General features: G+C 35.3%; 1 protein-coding gene across 1 annotated transcript; it reads left to right on the top strand.

Moving 5' to 3' along the window:
• Positions 1–13105: 13105 nt before the first annotated feature.
• On the top strand, positions 13106–18490 carry LOC139893049 (ribonucleoside-diphosphate reductase large subunit). The gene is made up of 17 exons (XM_071876184.1): positions 13106–13537; positions 13628–13689; positions 13906–13993; positions 14690–14953; positions 15059–15299; positions 15387–15463; positions 15576–15746; positions 15832–15924; positions 16012–16161; positions 16260–16346; positions 16682–16846; positions 16932–17051; positions 17160–17362; positions 17440–17589; positions 17671–17818; positions 17911–17994; positions 18084–18490. The coding sequence occupies exons 1-17, from the start codon at positions 13310–13312 to the stop codon at positions 18183–18185; spliced, it is 2433 nt and encodes an 810-aa protein (XP_071732285.1). The 5' UTR covers positions 13106–13309; the 3' UTR covers positions 18186–18490.
• Positions 18491–20433: the final 1943 nt, after the last annotated feature.

The following is a 20433-nucleotide window of genomic DNA, read 5'->3' on the forward strand; positions in this document are numbered from 1 at the left end:
CCGATCCTTTGGGTATTTCATCCTTTAAATTTCCCTCTTTTAAAACTCCTTGTTGCGCCTCCTTTATTTGAGTAGTAAGGTTATTATGAATCATTATATTCATAGATTTTACTCGAATGGGTTCTCTGTCCTTCCTACTCAAGGCATCGGCTACCACATTTGCCTTCCCCGGGTGGTAACGAATCTCAAAGTCGTAATCATTCAATAATTCAATCCACCTACGCTGTCTCATATTCAGTTGTTTCTGATTAAATATGTGTTGAAGACTTTTGTGGTCGGTATATATAATACTTTTGACCCCATATAAGTAGTGCCTCCAAGTCTTTAATGCAAAAACAACCGCTCCTAATTCCAAATCATGCGTCGTATAATTTTGTTCGTGAATCTTCAATTGTCTAGACGCATAAGCAATCACCTTCGTTCGTTGCATTAATACACAACCGAGACCTTTCTTTGATGCGTCACAATAAATCACAAAATCATCATTCCCTTCAGGTAATGACAATATAGGTGCCGTAGTTAGCTTTTTCTTCAATAACTGAAACGCTTTCTCTTGTTCATCATTCCATTCAAATTTCTTCCCTTTATGCGTTAATGCAGTCAAGGGTTTTGCTATTCTGGAAAAGTCTTGGATGAACCTTCTGTAGTAACCAGCTAGTCCTAAAAACTGGCGTATGTGTTTTGGAGTTTTCGGGGTTTCCCACTTTTCAACAGTTTCTATCTTTGCCGGATCCACCTTAATACCTTCTTTGTTCACTATGTGACCGAGGAATTGAACTTCTTCCAACCAAAATGCACACTTTGAAAACTTAGCGTACAATTCTTCCTTCCTCAATACTTCTAACACCTTTCTCAAATGTTCACCGTGTTCTTGGTCATTCTTTGAGTAAATAAGTATGTCATCAATGAAAACAATGACAAACTTATCAAGGTATGGTCCACACACTCGGTTCATAAGGTCCATGAACACAGCTGGTGCATTAGTTAAACCAAACGGCATGACCATAAACTCGTAATGACCGTAACGTGTTCTGAAAGCAGTCTTTGGAATATCATCTTCTTTCACCCGCATTTGATGATACCCGGAACGTAAGTCAATCTTTGAATAAACAGACGAGCCTTGTAGTTGATCAAATAAGTCATCGATTCTCGGTAGTGGGTAGCGGTTCTTGATGGTAAGTTTGTTCAACTCTCGGTAGTCGATACACAACCTGAATGTACCATCTTTCTTCTTGACAAACAAAACAGGAGCTCCCCACGGTGATGTGCTTGGTCGAATGAAACCACGCTCTAAAAGTTCTTGTAATTGGCTTTGTAGTTCTTTCATCTCGCTTGGTGCGAGTCTGTAAGGAGAACGAGCTATTGGTGCAGCTCCTGGTACAAGATCTATTTGAAATTCAACGGATCGATGTGGGGGTAATCCCGGTAATTCTTTCGGAAATACATCAGGAAATTCTTTTGCGACGGGAACATCATTGATGCTCTTTTCTTCAGTTTGTACTTTCTCGACGTGTGCTAGAACAGCATAGCAACCTTTTCTTATTAGTTTTTGTGCCTTCAAATTACTAATAAGATGTAGCTTCGTGTTTCCCTTTTCTCCGTACACCATTAAGGGTTTTCCTTTTTCTCGTATAATGCGAATTGCATTTTTGTAACAAACGATCTCCGCTTTCACTTCTTTCAACCAGTCCATACCGATTATCACATCAAAACTCCCTAACTCTACTGGTATCAAATCAATCTTAAATGTTTCGCTAACCAGTTTAATTTCTCGATTCCGACATATATTATCTGCTGAAATTAATTTACCATTTGCTAATTCGAGTAAAAATTTACTATCCAAAGGCGTCAATGGACAACTTAATTTAGCACAAAAATCTCTACTCATATAGCTTCTATCCGCACCCGAATCAAATAAAACGTAAGCAGATTTATTGTCAATAAGAAACGTACCCGTAACAAGCTCCGGGTCTTCCTGTGCCTCTGCCGCATTAATATTGAAAACTCTTCCGCGGCCTTGTCCATTCGTGTTCTCCTGGTTCGGGCAATTTCTAATAATGTGGCCCGGTTTTCCACATTTATAACAAACTACATTGGCATAACTTGCTCCGACACTACTTGCTCCGCCATTACTCGTTCCGACACCATTTGTTCCTTTCGTTCTATTAACCCCTGGTCCGTAGAACTCACACTTCGCCGCGCTATGACCATTTCTTTTACACTTGTTGCAAAATTTGGTGCAGAACCCCGAGTGATTCTTTTCACACCTTTGGCATAGCTGCTTCTGATTGTTGTTGTTGTTGCGGTTATTATTGTTGTTGGGATGATTGTTGTAGTTGCTGTTGTTATTGTTGTTGTTGTTGTTGGGCCGTTTGTTGTAGTTGCGATTGATGTTGCGATTGTTGGGATAATTGTTGCGATTATTGTTGTAATTGCTGTTGTTGTTGTATTGGTGATTCTTATCACCGTTTTCCTCCCACTTTCTTTTGACTTGCTTCACATTGGCCTCTTCAGCAGTCTGTTCTTTAATTCTTTCTTCAATTTGGTTCACGAGTTTGTGAGCCATTCTACATGCCTGTTGTATGGAGGCGGGCTCGTGTGAACTTATATCTTCTTGGATTCTTTCCGGTAATCCTTTCACAAACGCGTCGATCTTCTCTTCCTCATCTTCGAATGCTCCCGGACACAATAGGCACAATTCTGTGAATCGTCTTTCGTACGTGGTAATATCAAATCCTTGGGTTCGTAACCCTCTAAGTTCTGTCTTGAGCTTATTGACCTCGGTTCTGGGACGGTACTTCTCGTTCATCAAGTGCTTGAATGCTGACCACGGTAGTGCGTACGCATCGTCTTGTCCCACTTGCTCTAGATAGGTATTCCACCATGTTAACGCAGAACCTGTGAAGGTATGCGTAGCGTACTTTACTTTGTCCTCTTCAGTACACTTACTTATGGCAAACACCGATTCGACCTTCTCGGTCCACCGTTTCAATCCGATCGGTCCTTCGGTTCCATCAAATTCCAAAGGTTTGCAGGCAGTGAATTCTTTGTAGGTGCATCCTACACGATTTCCTGTACTGCTAGATCCAAGGTTATTGTTGGTATGTAGCGCAGCCTGTACTGCGGCTATGTTTGAAGCTAGAAAAGTACGGAATTCCTCTTCATTCATATTCACGGTGTGTCGAGTAGTCGGTGCCATTTCCTTCAAAATAGTTAAATGGAACAAGTTAATCATACAGAATATTAAGAGTAGTTAATAGTATTTCGTAGCATAATATGAACTCATTTATAAAAGCTTTTTCTTCATATTAGCGTTTTATAAGTTTAAATTCGGGTAGTACCTACCCGTTAAGTTCATACTTAGTAGCTAATATACAATTCAACTACTACAATTCTATATGAAAAACTGATTATAATAATATTTCGCGTTCAAACTTTTATACAATATTTTACAAACTTACAATACCGCTTATTTTACATAAAGCATGAAATATAGCACACAATAACTTTGATACAAGATAGTTGTGAAGACAATTCTAGCTAGTACACAAGTCGTTCAGCAAAGGCAATAAAGACACGTAATTCATACGTCCAGAAACAAGTCATGCATTCTGGTTTTACTAGGACTACTTCCCATCCTTGGTCTTGTGCAACATAACCGTTATGGCCGTTGATAAGACAGCGTGTTGTAACGTCATCAAAGGGACGAGGGTTACGTAATGTCCAACAGTCCTGTAACAATCTAAAAACCTCATTTCTTACCCCAATTACCGACTCTGTCACTTGTGGGAATGTTTTGTTTAATAGTTGTAGCCCGATGTTCTTGTTCTCACTTTGGTGAGAAGCGAACATTGCTAATCCGTAAGCATAACATGCTTCTTTATGTTGCATGTTAGCAGCTTTTTCTAAATCACGAAGTCCAATATTCGGATATATTGAGTCAAAATAATTTCTTAACCCATTGCGTAAAATAGCATTTGGGTTCCCCGCAATATATGCGTCAAAGTAAACACATCGTAACTTATGGATTTCCCAATGTGATATCCCCCATCTTTCGAACGAAAGCCTTTTATAAACCAAGGAATTCTTAGAATATTCTTCGAATGTCTTACAAACTGATCTCGCCTTAAATAGTTGTGCCGAAGAATTCTGACCGACTCTAGACAAGATTTCATCAATCATGTCTCCGGGTAGGTCTCTTAAAATATTGGGTTGTCTATCCATTTTGTGTTTTTATACTGTAAAATAGACAAGAGTTAGATTCATAAAATAAAAATACTTATTAATACAAGCAATTTTTACATATATCATAAAGCATAAGCACACTATATTACATATACTACACCACACGAATACAACTATCTTATTCCGACTCGCTTGTTTCTTCTTCTTCTGTTTTGGTTCGTTTTGCCAAGTTTCTAGGGATATATGATGTTCCCCTAATACGAGCCATCGTTTTCCACATTGGTTTAGAAAAACCTGGTGGTTTAGAGGTTCCCGGGTCATTGTTACAACTTAAGGACTTCGGGGGTTGACGATACATATAAAGTTCATCGGGGTTGGAATTAGATTTCTCTATTTTTATGCCCTTTCCCTTATTATTTTCTTTTGCCTTTTTAAATTCAGTTGGGGTAATTTCTATAACATCATCGGAATTCTCGTCGGAATCCGATTCATCGGAGAATTGGTAATCCTCCCAATATTTTTCTTCATTGGCGGAAACACCATTGACCATAATTAACCTTGGTCGGTTGGTTGAGGATTTTCTTTTACCTAACCGTTTTATTATTTCCCCCACCGGTTCTATTTCTTCATCCGGTTCCGATTCTTCTTCCGGTTCCGACTCTTCTTCCGGTTCCTCTTCGGGAACTTGTGAATCAGTCCACGAATCATTTCAATTTACATTTAACTCTTCATTATTATTAGGTGAGTCAATGGAACTTGTTCTAGAGGTAGACATCTATCACATAATATCAAACGCGTTAAGAGATTAATATATCACATAATATTCACATGTTAAAAATATATAGTTTCCAACAAAATTTGTTAAGCAATCATTTTTCAAGTAAACACGGTCGAAGTCCAGACTCACTAATGCATCCTAACAAACTCGATAAGACACACTAATGCAAAATTCTGGTTCTCTAAGACCAACGCTCGGATACCAACTGAAATGTCCCGTTCTTATTGATTAAAAACGTTCCATATTAATTGATTTCGTTGCGAGGTTTTGACCTCTATATGAGACGTTTTTCAAAGACTGCATTCATTTTTAAACAAACCATAACCTTTATTTCATCAATAAAGGTTTAAAAAGCTTTACGTAGATTATCAAATAATGATAATCTAAAATATCCTGTTTACACACGACCATTACATAATGGTTTACAATACAAATATGTTACAACAAAATAAGTTTCTTGAATGCAGTTTTTACACAATATCATACAAGCATGGACTCCAAATCTTGTCCTTATTTAAGTATGCGACAGCGGAAGCTCTTAATAATCACCTGAGAATAAACATGCTTAAAACGTCAACAAAAATGTTGGTGAGTTATAGGTTTAACCTATATATATCAAATCGTAACAATAGACCACAAGATTTCATATTTCAATACACATCCCATACATAGAGATAAAAATCATTCATATGGTGAACACCTGGTAACCGACAATAACAAGATGCATATATAAGAATATCCCCATCATTCCGGGACACCCTTCGGATATGATATAAATTTCGAAGTACTAAAACATCCGGTACTTTGGATGGGGCTTGTTGGGCCCGATAGATCTATCTTTAGGATTCGCGTCAATTAGGGTGTCTGTTCCCTAATTCTTAGATTACCAGACTTAATAAAAAGGGGCATATTCGATTTCGATAATTCAACCATAGAATGTAGTTTCACGTACTTGTGTCTATTTTGTAAATCATTTATAAAACCTGCATGTATTCTCATCCCAAAAATGTTAGATTTTAAAAGTGGGACTATAACTCACTTTCACAGATTTTTACTTCGTCGGGAAGTAAGACTTGGCCACTGGTTGATTCACGAACCTATAAAAATATATACATATATATCAAAGTATGTTCAAAATATATTTACAACACTTTTAATATATTTTGATGTTTTAAGTTTATTAAGTCAGCTGTCCTCGTAAGTAACCTACAACTAGTTGTCCACAGTTAGATGTACAGAAATAAATCGATAAATATTATCTTGAATCAATCCACGACCCAGTGTATACGTATCTCAGTATTGATCACAACTCAAACTATATATATTTTGGAATCAACCTCAACCCTGTATAGCTAACTCCAACATTCACATATAGAGTGTCTATGGTTGTTCCGAAATATATATAGATGTGTCGACATGATAGGTCGAAACATTGTATACGTGTCTATGGTATCTCAAGATTACATAATATATAATACAAGTTGATTAAGTTATGGTTGGAATAGATTTGTTACCAATTTTCACGTAGCTAAAATGAGAAAAATTATCCAATCTTGTTTTACCCATAACTTCTTCATTTTAAATCCGTTTTGAGTGAATCAAATTGCTATGGTTTCATATTGAACTCTATTTTATGAATCTAAATAAAAAAAGTATAGGTTTCTAGTCGGAAAAATAAGTTACAAGTCGTTTTTGTAAAGGTAGTCATTTCAGTCGAAAGAACGACGTCTAGATGACCATTTTAGAAAACATACTTCCACTTTGAGTTTAACCATAATTTTTGGATATAGTTTCATGTTCATAATAAAAATCATTTTCTCAGAATAACAACTTTTAAATCAAAGTTTATCATAGTTTTTAATTAACTAACCCAAAACAGCCCGCGGTGTTACTACGACGGCGTAAATCCGGTTTTACGGTGTTTTTCGTGTTTCCAGGTTTTAAATCATTAAGTTAGCATATCATATAGATATAGAACATGTGTTTAGTTGATTTTAAAAGTCAAGTTAGAAGGATTAACTTTTGTTTGCGAACAAGTTTAGAATTAACTAAACTATGTTCTAGTGATTACAAGTTTAAACCTTCGAATAAGATAGCTTTATATGTATGAATCGAATGATGTTATGAACATCATTACTACCTTAAGTTCCTTGGATGAACCTACTGGAAAATAGAAAAATGGATCTAGCTTCAATGGATCCTTGGATGGCTCGAAGTTCTTGAAGCAGAATCATGACACGAAAACAAGTTCAAGTAAGATCATCACTTGAAATAAGATTGTTATAGTTATAGAAATTGAACCAAAGTTTGAATATGATTATTACCTTGTATTAGAATGATAACCTACTGTAAGAAACAAAGATTTCTTGAGGTTGGATGATCACCTTACAAGATTGGAAGTGAGCTAGCAAACTTGAAAGTATTCTTGATTTTATGAAACTAGAACTTTTGGAATTTATGAAGAACACTTAGAACTTGAAGATAGAACTTGAGAGAGTTCAATTAGATGAAGAAAATTGAAGAATGAAAGTGTTTGTAGGTGTTTTTGGTCGTTGGTGTATGGATTAGATATAAAGGATATGTAATTTTGTTTTCATGTAAATAAGTCATGAATGATTACTCATATTTTTGTAATCTTATGAGATATTTCATGCTAGTTGCCAAATGATGGTTCCCACATGTGTTAGGTGACTCACATGGGCTGCTAAGAGCTGATCATTGGAGTGTATATACCAATAGTACATACATCTAAAAGCTGTGTATTGTACGAGTACGAATACGGGTGCATACGAGTAGAATTGTTGATGAAACTGAACGAGAATGTAATTGTAAGCATTTTTGTTAAGTAGAAGTATTTTGATAAGTGTATTGAAGTCTTTCAAAAGTGTATAAATACATATTAAAACACTACATGTATATACATTTTAACTGAGTCGTTAAGTCATCGTTAGTCGTTACATGTAAGTGTTGTTTTGAAACCTTTAGGTTAACGATCTTGTTAAATGTTGTTAACCCAATGTTTATAATATCAAAAGAGATTTTAAATTATTATATTATCATGATATTATGATGTACGAATATCTCTTAATATGATATATATACATTAAATGTCGTTACAACGATAAACGTTACATATATGTCTCGTTTCAAAATCATTAAGTTAGTAGTCTTGTTTTTACATATGTAGTTCATTGTTAATATAATTAATGATATGTTTACTTATCATAATATCATATTAACTATATATATAACCATATATATGTCATCATATAGTTTTTTTACAAGTTTTAACGTTCGTGAATCACCGGTCAACTTGGGTGGTCAATTGTCTATATGAAACCTATTTCAATTAATCAAGTCTTAACAAGTTTGATTGCTTAATATGTTGGAAACATTTAATCATGTAAACATCAATCTCAATTAATATATATAAACATGGAAAAGTTCGGGTCACTACACACTATGCCATTATTCTTAAATATTATTGTATATTATTGAAGCAAGGCATATATAAACCTCTTTCATCAAAATTTCAAAAAGATAATTTGTCTTTAATCATGGTGCAAGCATAATCAACACAAGAGGGATCCACCACATAGAAAAAAATATTCCTTAGCTACTTTCATATAGAATAAAGCATCTGAACCATCCGCATATTGGAAACACTACACAATTCAATAAAAAACAGAGTAGCCTATTTTACCAATACACACAGGGGTCTTGGTCAGAATTTCAAGGCGAACATAACAGCAGAAACCGGCGGCTAACGGTGGCAGCCGGAGGTTATTGATAGCAGCCGATAGTAGTGAACAACGATCGGCGATGGTGAGATTATAAGCATATTAGTCATAAGCAAATAAACAAAGGATCTACTATTGAAGTTCCAAAAGTAGATGCATACTCATATTCAACTCTACAAGCCTAATGGGTTGTTTTAAACTTCACTTCAACAACAAATAGGCAAGTTACATTACCCGTAACCCATTTCAATTCAGTACTTATATATCTATTACCAGGTCAGTTTCGAAGAGAATCTGTTTAAGTTTGTAGGAATAATATACGTACGAAACTGAAAATTACAAGTAACATACAAACATGCTATGTATTAACGTAATCACAAATAGAAAACATGAATCTAGATATGCAATATATAAGGATAAACATAAGCGTAAAACGATCAAACCGAATTGAAGGGTTGAACCGGGCTTGTGTTTGACACAATTCCCTTAAACAGATTCGACGTCTGTTCCCAGGGTACACCGGTTCGAAGCAGCGTGTACTGCCGGACGAGAGCACTTGCCTGAAAAAGAGGCCGGAAGCGGGGTGACCGAAGTTGTAAAAGAAGAAGCTGAAAAATTAATGTAAGAGGGTTATGATTTTTGTTTATGTGTTAGTTGATGCCTTTTTCTCAATACCAAACTTTGGTATTTATCGTGCAAACAAGATCTCAAACAGTAAGAAAAGATTTACAAAATCACACAAATATATTTACAAAATCCTTGATTGATAAATCAAATCTTTTGGGATTTGAAAAGGATTTACAAAATCACATAAAAAAATATTTACAGAATCCTTGATTGATAAATCAAATCTTTTAATTTCTTAGTTTGCACTTAAACTAACAACTTTGAGACGCGATATCTCATTCACCATTAACCCGTTTTGGACACGCATTAGTGGCTACAAAACCCACTAAATAGTCGTTAATATATATCACTTTATTATATATAATTTGTGTCCAAAAAATTGGTGGAACATACTTTCCAACCAAATTTTCCAACATTAGCTTCATACACTCACCTTCTCTAACCCTTTACGAATAACTTCGTCGAGTGGAAACAGATGTAGCTAAATGTTTGCCAAAGGATTAACATCTACCGTCATTAAAAAATCTTGATATTACGTTACTTTAATTTCCTTTTAGTACAACACTGAAAAGGCAAAAGCGCCTGCAAGCATAACATAGTTCCCTTTACATATTAGATTCTAAGATTCACATAAACCAGTAAGGCAGTAATGAAGCTTAAGTAAACTCACTCAACGGAACAAAAGGGAGCCCAAAACTAAGAAAGGGAGGGCGAGGGCTTGAGGGCGGGTAGAGTACATGACACTTCCATCAATCCATCGGTTGTCATTAGAGGACATGGTGGAGCACGAGCTGTTGGCATTGGCCTAATGTTACTGTTGGACAGAGTCCAAATTGTTGACAAACATTTATGTTGTCAAATTGAATTTTGCATGTTGTTAGCAAAGTCAAATTTGCTAGTTACATTTACATGGAAATTTCAAAGAAAAAGAAAAGTTTGATTTTTGCATGGAAAAGTCATAAGGTGGCTATGACTTATTTATTGGTTTCACATGGATGTTGCAAATTGTGACTTTTCATGTTAGGCACATGATGAATGGTATGGTTGTAGTTGTTGGCCGATGCTTTCATATATGCCATTCACAAAGGAAAATCATCTATAAATACATGAGTATGTAGAAGGTGAAAGGCATCCAAATGGATCCAATCCAAGAGTGGGATCAAGTGATCCAAAAGAGAGAGAGGATCAAGATATCACAAATGAGAGAAAAACATAGTTGATAGGGTTTATCAACGGAGTGTGTTTATTTGTGAGGGTATCACAAAGTAGATAGGGAGTTGATCGGTAATATCAACGGGAACCTTTCTTTGTGATGTTGAGAGTTTTATTCTTGTAAGGAGTGTAAAAGAGTGTACGAGAAACTTAGATTTTATGCTAAAATCTAAGGGGATTGGGTTTGGGTTTAACTCATAGTGTAATTTTTCTTGTACCGGGTTCTTTTATATTATAAGAATAAAGGAGACTCTTGGGGTGGACGGAGGCAGGGTTTTGCCGAACCACGTTAAATCGTCGTGTTATCAGTTACTTTATTTGCTTTCTATTATTTCTCGTAAGTTTGTCTCAAACAAATTATATCCTCGCTTCCGCTGGTGTGGGTGCGCTAGGCAAATTGTCATAACAGTTACTCCGAATTTTGTCGTTTTGACTTTCGATGGATGTCGTATTGATACTAAAGAAAGTCGTTTCAAGTTTGCTTTTTTTCTTTTCCCTTTTTGGCCTAAAGACAATGACACTTATTTTTTTTTTTTCAATTTTCTAAGAACTTATTAGAACTACTCCTTATATATTTATATTTATTTCATAAAAGATTTGTACCAATTTGTTATACAGAAGAGTGTATGTTTTATATAGAGAAACCATGTTTGCGTTAAACGATTTCCCTCCGCAATGCATTAGTCATCTCTCTATTGAAATAATGTTTTATGTATATCGAAATTATTTCCCACACCCACTCGCATGTCATGTTTATGCTTTTTAGAATTTTTCAAAGTATATTTATTTTATAAAAGTTTTGTTCCAGTTCTTGATATGTGTATTTTAATTATAAACTCATATATTGTTGCAAAACGATTTCTGATCACAATTTACATGACACGTCGAATGAAACAATGTGTAAGATATCTAGATCACGCAAAAACACGATGTCTCCACTCGTTAATATCAAACTTACCCTAAACTCCTTAGACCATTAATAATGGTGATGTTGAGGTGAAGTGGATAAGACGTAATTTTTGAGTATAGCCGCTGACATGACCATTACATTGGAATGAGGGAGTTGTAATGAGGGGCTTTTGTAAGAAGTTTGATGGTGATGTTTTAATATTTGATTGATATTTAAGGTGTAAATAAATTAAAGTTGGAGAAAGAAAATATTTAGAACAAATCATGGGCTGGCACCTCACCTCACTTCTCCGGTTCTCCATCCCTCATGCGTTACTTTTTGACAAAAGCCCCAATATAAACGCCAACAAACGCTCATTCCAGGCGTTTGTGAGGCGTTTCCCGTGACATGTGGGCGGCAAAAAAGAGACAAACACCGCGTTATCTGTGGTCTTATACGCAGTAATAATCTAACCGAAACACCCATAAACGAGAACATTGGGGACTCCATATTGCATATTTTGGTTTTTGAATTTTGATACCAATTACATTTGTCGAAGAAGTTATTAGTGGCGCCGAAAATACATTAACCAGCGTACTAAAGAAGTTATTCATAACCAAACACTTGCCATTTCAAATTTCAAACCTTATGCACGGAACATTAAATTAATACGGAGTATCTGAAAAGGGCAAAGTAACAAAAGGGTTTACAGTTTGTGAGTGTATAGAACTTTATAGATTTTGTTATTATATCATTTAACATCAACTCTTTCTTATTGTAAAAATGCAAAAGTTAGAAGATTTTTTTTTTTTATTCGAGATATTCGGGAGTGCGAATAATCCAACCCAAACTCCAATGTGCGCATCCAACATGATTGCTACCTCGCTGTTTCCAACCATTCTTTGGTCACCACAAAATATTCGTCCCATCTGATTCAAATTCAAATTTTATAACAGACATATGTTTTTCACTATTAACCTCATGTTAGGATATATTGGATTCATCATAATTTAGTTGTTTCGTGTAACAAAGTGACTTGATTGTTATAACTGATATTGTAAGTTTCATTATCGATTTTAATAATTGTTATAAAAGACGTTCTGTATATTCTCTTGGTTTTTGTTATACAAGGCTTGCTTTTCAAAAAAAAAAAAAGAGAGTTACAGAGTATATATTAATCATTACGTATAATATATCACTCCGTAATAATTATATATTAAGAAATGATCTAACGATTTAGGATTATCTTCAGAGGCGGAATTTGGAGTCAACCACAGATGGAGCGAAACCAGTAACAGGTGAGTAAACAGTAAAGAAAATCTTATATTTTAGTATTTTTTTAAAATCCGGATGATGCGGGCACTCCCTCTGTGTATAACTAAGTACCGCCACTGATTGTCATTTAAAAAAAGTTTAATGCATGAAGCAGTGGTATATTCGATGACTGAGTGGTGGTTATTTTACGAAATGTAGAGTTACTTTGAATATACAGATAAAATTAGCATTTCTAAATCTCTTAATGACAATTAGAGTTGTCATCACTCATCACAAAACTTTCTTATTATTAATAATGACAAAATTAACAAAAACTGTGATTAAAAAAATAAATTTAATTAAATTAAAAAAGGTGGTCCTCAAAAAAGTGATTACAGTACAGCTGCATACCTACCCCAAACCCAATTTAGCCGCGCCACCCAACTGGCGGGAAACCCTGAAAACATTTTTGAGGGAAACCCTAATTCCCAAATTTCAAACGCCTCCACACTCACTCTTCCCTATGCTATATAAATCAATTCAACTGCACCTATCTCCATTATCAACAATTTCTTCTTCAGAATCAAACACCTAAATCCATCATAATCTGTCAATCACTCAATCATGTATGTGGTGAAAAGAGACGGGCGTCAAGAAACTGTCCATTTCGATAAAATAACTGCCCGATTGAAGAAACTCAGTTACGGACTCAGCATCGAACACTGTGACCCGGTCCTCGTCTCTCAGAAGGTTTGTGCCGGTGTTTATAAAGGTGTTACCACTAGTCAGCTTGATGAACTCGCCGCTGAAACCGCTGCTGCCATGACTGCTAATCATCCTGATTATGCTTCCGTGAGTAATATCAACAATTATATATTTTAATTTGATTATTTTGTAGCCAGTCAATTGAATTCCTTGTTAATTTCATTTAATTTAATTCAGTTGGCTGCAAGGATTGTGGTTTCTAATCTTCATAAGAACACGAAGAAATCATTTTCAGAAACGTAAGTTATTTCACATAAATATATATTTGTAAATTGGAATTTGTGAGAGAATTAGTGAATTCGTATTTTATATGTACACTTTTTATTTTTTGAGTGAATTAGAATTAGTTAAACAACATGGCTTCCTTATATATGCGTGTGTTTACTGATTTACTTGTATATATGTACCTAAATTGACCTTAATTTTATCATAATAATGTAATGTAATTGTTGCAGAATTAAGGATATGTATTTTCACATAAGTGAGAGATCTGGGCAGAAGTCTCCTCTTGTTGCTGATGATGTTTATGAAATCATCATGAAGGTAAAAATATGTTTTATAAATTTAACGCCTTACTGTGAGTCAGTTACAGACAATGTTGTAAAAAACTCAATTACTCGCCGATTAATCTCCAACTCCGATTAACTATTTTTAAGAGCAATCCGTTTTGATTTTCCAAAATCTGTTTAATTAATCGGTCAATGTCAATTGATTGATCAAAATTGAATTTGGTAATCAAAGCCTGTTAAAGTCAAATTTGATCATCATTTTAAAATGTATTTAAATTTAAACTAGAAATTTATAGTTTTTGAACAAAATGAACAAATTTAGATAATTATGTTAAAGTTTATGTTTATGTTATGTTTATGATTTTCTTCTATATTTACACATATAGTTTTTGAAATTTAATATCTAAATGCATAAAGTACAATCCGATTGATCCTTGATTAATTCCCGAATTTCTGATTAATCCTTCCAAAGCCTTGACTGATTAATCCCCGAATAGCAGTATATGTTGTTTTTTTTGGGTGTGGATGGGGTTTATAATGTATAGTATTGGCTGGTTATGCAACATTTCACGATGATATGCAGAATTGTGAGTTAGTTTGCTGGTTGATTTTGTAATTAAAATGGGTTAACTATTAGGCTCATTTTTTTTATTATAGTAATTTATACTTTATATTTAAGCCAGTAATGTTTTTCCTGTAGATGTAATGTTATAACATATTTTTGTTACAGCATGCTGCTAAGTTGGACAGTGAGATTATATATGACCGAGACTTTGACTACGATTATTTTGGGTTCAAAACCCTCGAAAGATCTTATCTTCTGAAAATCCAAGGGAAGGTTGTGGAAAGGCCTCAACATATGCTGATGAGGGTTGCAGTTGGGATTCACAAAGATGACATTGATTCTGTAATCAAAACTTATCATTTAATGTCACAGAGGTGGTTCACTCATGCATCTCCCACTCTCTTCAATGCAGGGACACCAAGGCCTCAAGTATGAACAATACATTTTGACACTTGAATACTTGATTTGCTGGTTATCTCTTTATCTTTAATTTGTGTTAATTCTGACATGGAAATTGATTATATTTTTGTGTAGTTGAGTAGTTGTTTTCTGGTGTGTATGAAAGATGATAGCATTGAAGGTATTTATGACACTTTGAAGGAATGTGCTGTTATCAGCAAATCAGCAGGAGGAATTGGTGTTTCTGTTCATAATATCCGTTCAACTGGAAGCTACATACGTGGAACAAATGGGACGTCTAATGGCATTATTCCAATGCTGCGTGTTTTTAATGATACTGCCCGTTATGTTGACCAAGGAGGTGGCAAGAGAAAGGGTGTGTGGATCTATCAAAGTTCATATTTTTTTACTTTTTATTTTTATGTAGTTGTTTATGTGTGGTAATTTATGTTAATGACTGTAGGAGCATTTGCTGTTTACTTAGAACCATGGCATGCTGATATCTTTGAGTTTCTTGATTTGAGAAAGAACCATGGAAAGGTAACAAATGATTGGTTAAAAAGTTTCTCAATTTGATATCTTCTCTAGTTTAAGCTAAAAACCATGTATATTTTTGTCATTGGATTCTTAAAAAGGTTAAATGTTAATGCAGGAAGAGCAACGAGCTCGTGATTTATTTTATGCTTTGTGGGTCCCTGATCTGTTCATGGAGAGAGTGCAGAGTAATGGCACTTGGTCTCTGTTTTGTCCAAATGAGGCTCCTGGTTTGGCTGATTGTTGGGGTCAAGAGTTTGAGAATCTATATACTCAATATGAAAAACAGGTTAAAAAAGCTAGCTTTTTTCCGTACTTTGTTTTGTTCTGATTGGATTTCATTAGCTAATCGTATAACTTTTGTACAAACTCAGGGGAAAGCTAAGAAAGTTGTCCAGGCACAGAATCTTTGGTTTGAAGTTTTGAAATCCCAAATTGAAACTGGGACTCCTTACATGCTGTTCAAGGTAGTTATATAAACTGGTAAACTTTAGTACTGTAGTTCTAATTATTGGATAGTATTGTTAATTAAATTCATGTTGTTTGTCTTTTAGGATACGTGTAATAGAAAAAGCAACCAACAGAATCTTGGTACCATCAAGTCATCAAATCTGTGTACTGAGATCATCGAGTACACAAGTCCAACTGAAACTGCTGTATGTAATCTGGCATCTATTGCATTACCCCGTTATGTTCGAGAGAAGGTATGATTTTGGTTATAAATGTTGACATTAATTATATTCTTACATCATACTGTATATATGGTTATGCTAAAGTTTAAAGTGCATTTGTATATCATCAGGGGGTCCCAGCAGAATCTCAACCATCAAAGCTTGTTGGCAGCCGAGGTTCTGGCAATCGATACTTTGATTTTGAAAAACTAGCAGAGGTTTGATTTCTTATCCCCTTCTCTATTTAGAGGTGCCGATCATGACTGTTTGCCTGTGAACGGGTCCATCGAGTTGAGGTGTCAGTTGGGTAAAAATGTAAAATAGATGAGAAACTTTTCTAAATCAAATGTGTTAACATTTGACAACAATGTGTTTCAATTGCTTAAAGACATGTAAATGATTCTATTCAATAGATTAAATTGTTTAAATACAATAACTGTTACAGTATAAATTATACTCCGTACCTGTTTCAAAATAACTGTGTTTGGCTTGTTACTGTATGAAATTATGCTTTAGAATCTGATGTTAAATATCTTTTTGTTGCGCTGGACAGATCACATCACTGGTTACCACAAATCTCAATAAAATTATTGATGTGAATTACTACCCAGTTGAAACTGCAAAAAGGTCAAACTTACGTCACAGGCCCATCGGTATTGGAGTTCAGGGTCTTGCAGATACTTTCATATTGCTTGGAATGCCTTTCGATTCGCCCGAGGTAATTTATCTTTTTCCTCCAATGATTCATGCCTCATTGGTTGTGGCTTAATTGATTCTCATTTTCTCCCTTTTTTATACTACAGGCCCAACAGTTGAACAAAGACATATTTGAGACTATATATTACCATGCCCTGAAAGCTTCATGCGAATTAGCTGAAAAAGAAGGCACCTATGAAACGTATAATGGATGTCCTGTCAGCAAGGTGTGTCTCTTTGTATATCTGTCTTCAATAGTTATGTTTGTTTTATCTTGTTCTCAACAAAACATATTTATGGAGTCAAGAATAATTCCGTGTGGGACCCACTTTTAGGGAATTCTGCAACCAGACATGTGGGGAGTTAAGCCTTCCGAATTGTGGGATTGGAACGAACTCCGTTCGATGATAGCAAAACATGGTGTTCGTAATTCACTACTCGTTGCTCCCATGCCAACTGCTTCAACCAGCCAAATTCTTGGTAATAACGAGTGCTTTGAGCCGTACACCTCCAATATCTACAGTCGCAGAGTTTTAAGGTAGTGTTTTTTTGTTTGTTTGTTTATAATCTTCACTTTTAAGGGTGTTGCAATAAACTGATTCTTTGTTTTTGCAGTGGTGAATTTGTTGTGGTTAACAAGCATCTGTTGTCTGATTTAACTGAGATGGGCCTTTGGACTCCGACTCTTAAGAATCAGATAATATATGAGAATGGCTCTGTTCAAAAGATATCTGAAATTCCCCAAGACCTCAAATCTATTTATAAGTATGACCCGAAACCCATTTCTCTATGATCTTTATATTGATTTTCTTTTGTCATATTTCTTACTTGATAACATTAAACCAGAACTGTGTGGGAGATCAAGCAACGGACATTGGTTGACATGGCTGTTGATCGTGGATGCTACATTGACCAGAGTCAAAGTCTGAACATACATATGGACCAACCTAACTTTGGCAAACTTACTTCGTTGCATTTTCACGCTTGGTCTAAGGTACATCATTAACTGTCTTGAATTATCAATTTAGAACATTAAATTATATGGGCCCTTTTTTACTGTTAAATACTAATCTTGGTGGAAACCAGGGGCTTAAAACGGGTATGTACTATCTGCGATCACGTGCTGCTGCTGATGCAATCAAGTTCACTGTTGATACTTCACTTCTCAAGGTAGGATTACTATTCTAATTCCACAATCTTTCTATGTTATTGTGTGAAATTAGGCCAAAACTGAAACCTTACTGATCATAATAATGCAGGAAAATCAAAAGACAGAGATTGTTGAAGATGATAACACAAAGATGTCACAGATGGTGTGTTCATTGATGAACCGCGAAGAGTGTATGTCTTGTGGAAGTTAAAATCATTAATAATCGTTTAGCTTACATAACCGTTGATGGGTTGTTGTAACTAAACTGTAAACCTTGTGATTCAAGTCTTTTCGATTTCAGAGTTGTGGAAATGGTAGGGGCTTGGGTTACCTTCCGAATGGTTTTCTGTCTCCATAGGTGTTTGAGAAGTATTATGTATATTTGGCATTTTAGGATACTTTCCAAAGCAATTTAACTTGTAACTTAGCTTATGTTTGCTATATATTATGTTTCTAAGTTTTACTATGACTATCATAGTGATTACTTTACTTAAGCACCGTTTAATCGTTACATAATATGCCTTCTATTATACTTATATCATTACAATCCAATCTTTTATTGTTCACGCCATTGTTTTTGCTTAAAAGGTGTTTCCGTCTTTTACCGCTCTTGGCATACCCGCTTAATATCTGCAGTTGTTTTTTTTTTTGGGCGAAAATAACTAAAACTCATATAGAAACGAAGTCGTTTTCCAAAAGAAAACGCCTTCAACAAAGAATACAAAGGAACAGGGGAAACATGGAAACTCGCACCTAGAAAGAAACTATTTAAACGAAAACTATCTATAAACGAGCTTCTCGAAAAACCAAAAATCAAACTAAACATCAAATAAAGCGAGCACAATATAATAGTATCAGGAACTAAACCAAACAAATCAAGATACATCAACAAACGAAAAATGTAACCGAAAAAACCCGAGGCAAGCCCAACCTATCAACCTCTAGGTCCCGCCCTCTTGTTTTCACCGCTCCATTTGTTTCTTTTCAAATGTCACAATTTTTGTGCATAGTGGTCCAATGCATATCAAATGTGATGGTTCATTGCATAATGTAAGGTCTGAAGACGAGCCGCAAAGATTAAACACAATGCTAACAAATTAGATGAAATCCTATAATATAAATTAACATCGGTATTATGTTACAATTTATTAAACAACTATTTATATTTATATTGTACGATGAAATTCTAAAGTCTAATGAAACTCTATTAGACCTTAAGCTTACAATTTTTTTTTTTTTGAAAGGCAACAATACTTTTATTAGATAAAAACACGAAAACATCACAAGGTTCGCAAGTATTAGATACACAACGTAAGAACAACAAAATACAAAGGCGTATGATGCCAAGGAAGCATCATTACATCCTAGAAACTAAATAAGGTAACTCCATGGGTTGTGTAGCCAATCAAGCCATACGATATCCTTCGCCTTGCATCTCTTCGCGATCCAATCGAAACTTTTAACTTGAATTTCACTAATCGCTACCGGAACGTTTCAACACTTATTCTTGAATACTTTCTCATTTCGATTCTTCCAAATTAGATAGCAACCCGTCCAAATAACCCCCTGCCATATTAGTTTTCCCACCTCCGTTACGTTTTGTCCCACATCACCAATTAAAAGATCCCGAATACCATGACTTGTTATATTTCCCATATTCCACCAATTAAAAACTCGAACCCAAATCTCTTTTGATATTTTACACGCAAATAGGGAATGATCCAAAGACTCGATATCATCATCGCAAATGGGGCAACGTACCGAGTTTAGATCAATACCCCTTTTGTCGAGCTCGGGTAGGATTGGAAGTCTGCCCTTTCTCGTTCTCCATACAAATAATTCTACTTTTTTAGGAATAAAATTATTCCTCAATGTAACCGCACTGGAATTCGTCGTAGGCATCAGTCTTTCGTCCAGCAAGGAGGATTAAACGGTTTGTTGTGAAACACCCTTTCGAACCTGGAGACCAGGCCCATCTGTCCCGCTGATCTGGGCTCAAACCAAACGAAGACAGCAGCCCGCTAAGCTCGCATAGTTCATTTCTTGCACGTCCTGAAACTTCACGAACCCAATTCCATTTTACAAGCCATTTTGACCCTTCCATGGTAAAACGATCTCGGACCTTCGCATTAGAATCTGTCTCTAAGTGGTATAGCCTCTTGAACCTGTTTTTAAAAGAAGAAGAACCAAGCCACACATCATTCCAAAAAGACGTAGAGGCTCCATCACCAATGAGTTTGATAAAGGAGCCTCTAAAAACCACACCAAGCGAATCAACGTGATTACCGGTTTTTACAATATTTGACCACACCGAGCTATAAGAAAAAGTTGAATTGACGTCTTCGACACAAAGACCACCGGAGTGGCCATAAATACTCGAAATGACTTTAACCCACAAGGAAGTGGCTTCGGATTTAAACCTCCACCACCACTTGCCAATTAAAGCCAAGTTTTTACTT

The sequence above is a fragment of the Rutidosis leptorrhynchoides genome, chromosome 2, assembly GCF_046630445.1.
Source record: "Rutidosis leptorrhynchoides isolate AG116_Rl617_1_P2 chromosome 2, CSIRO_AGI_Rlap_v1, whole genome shotgun sequence".
Lineage (NCBI taxonomy): Eukaryota > Viridiplantae > Streptophyta > Magnoliopsida > Asterales > Asteraceae > Rutidosis > Rutidosis leptorrhynchoides.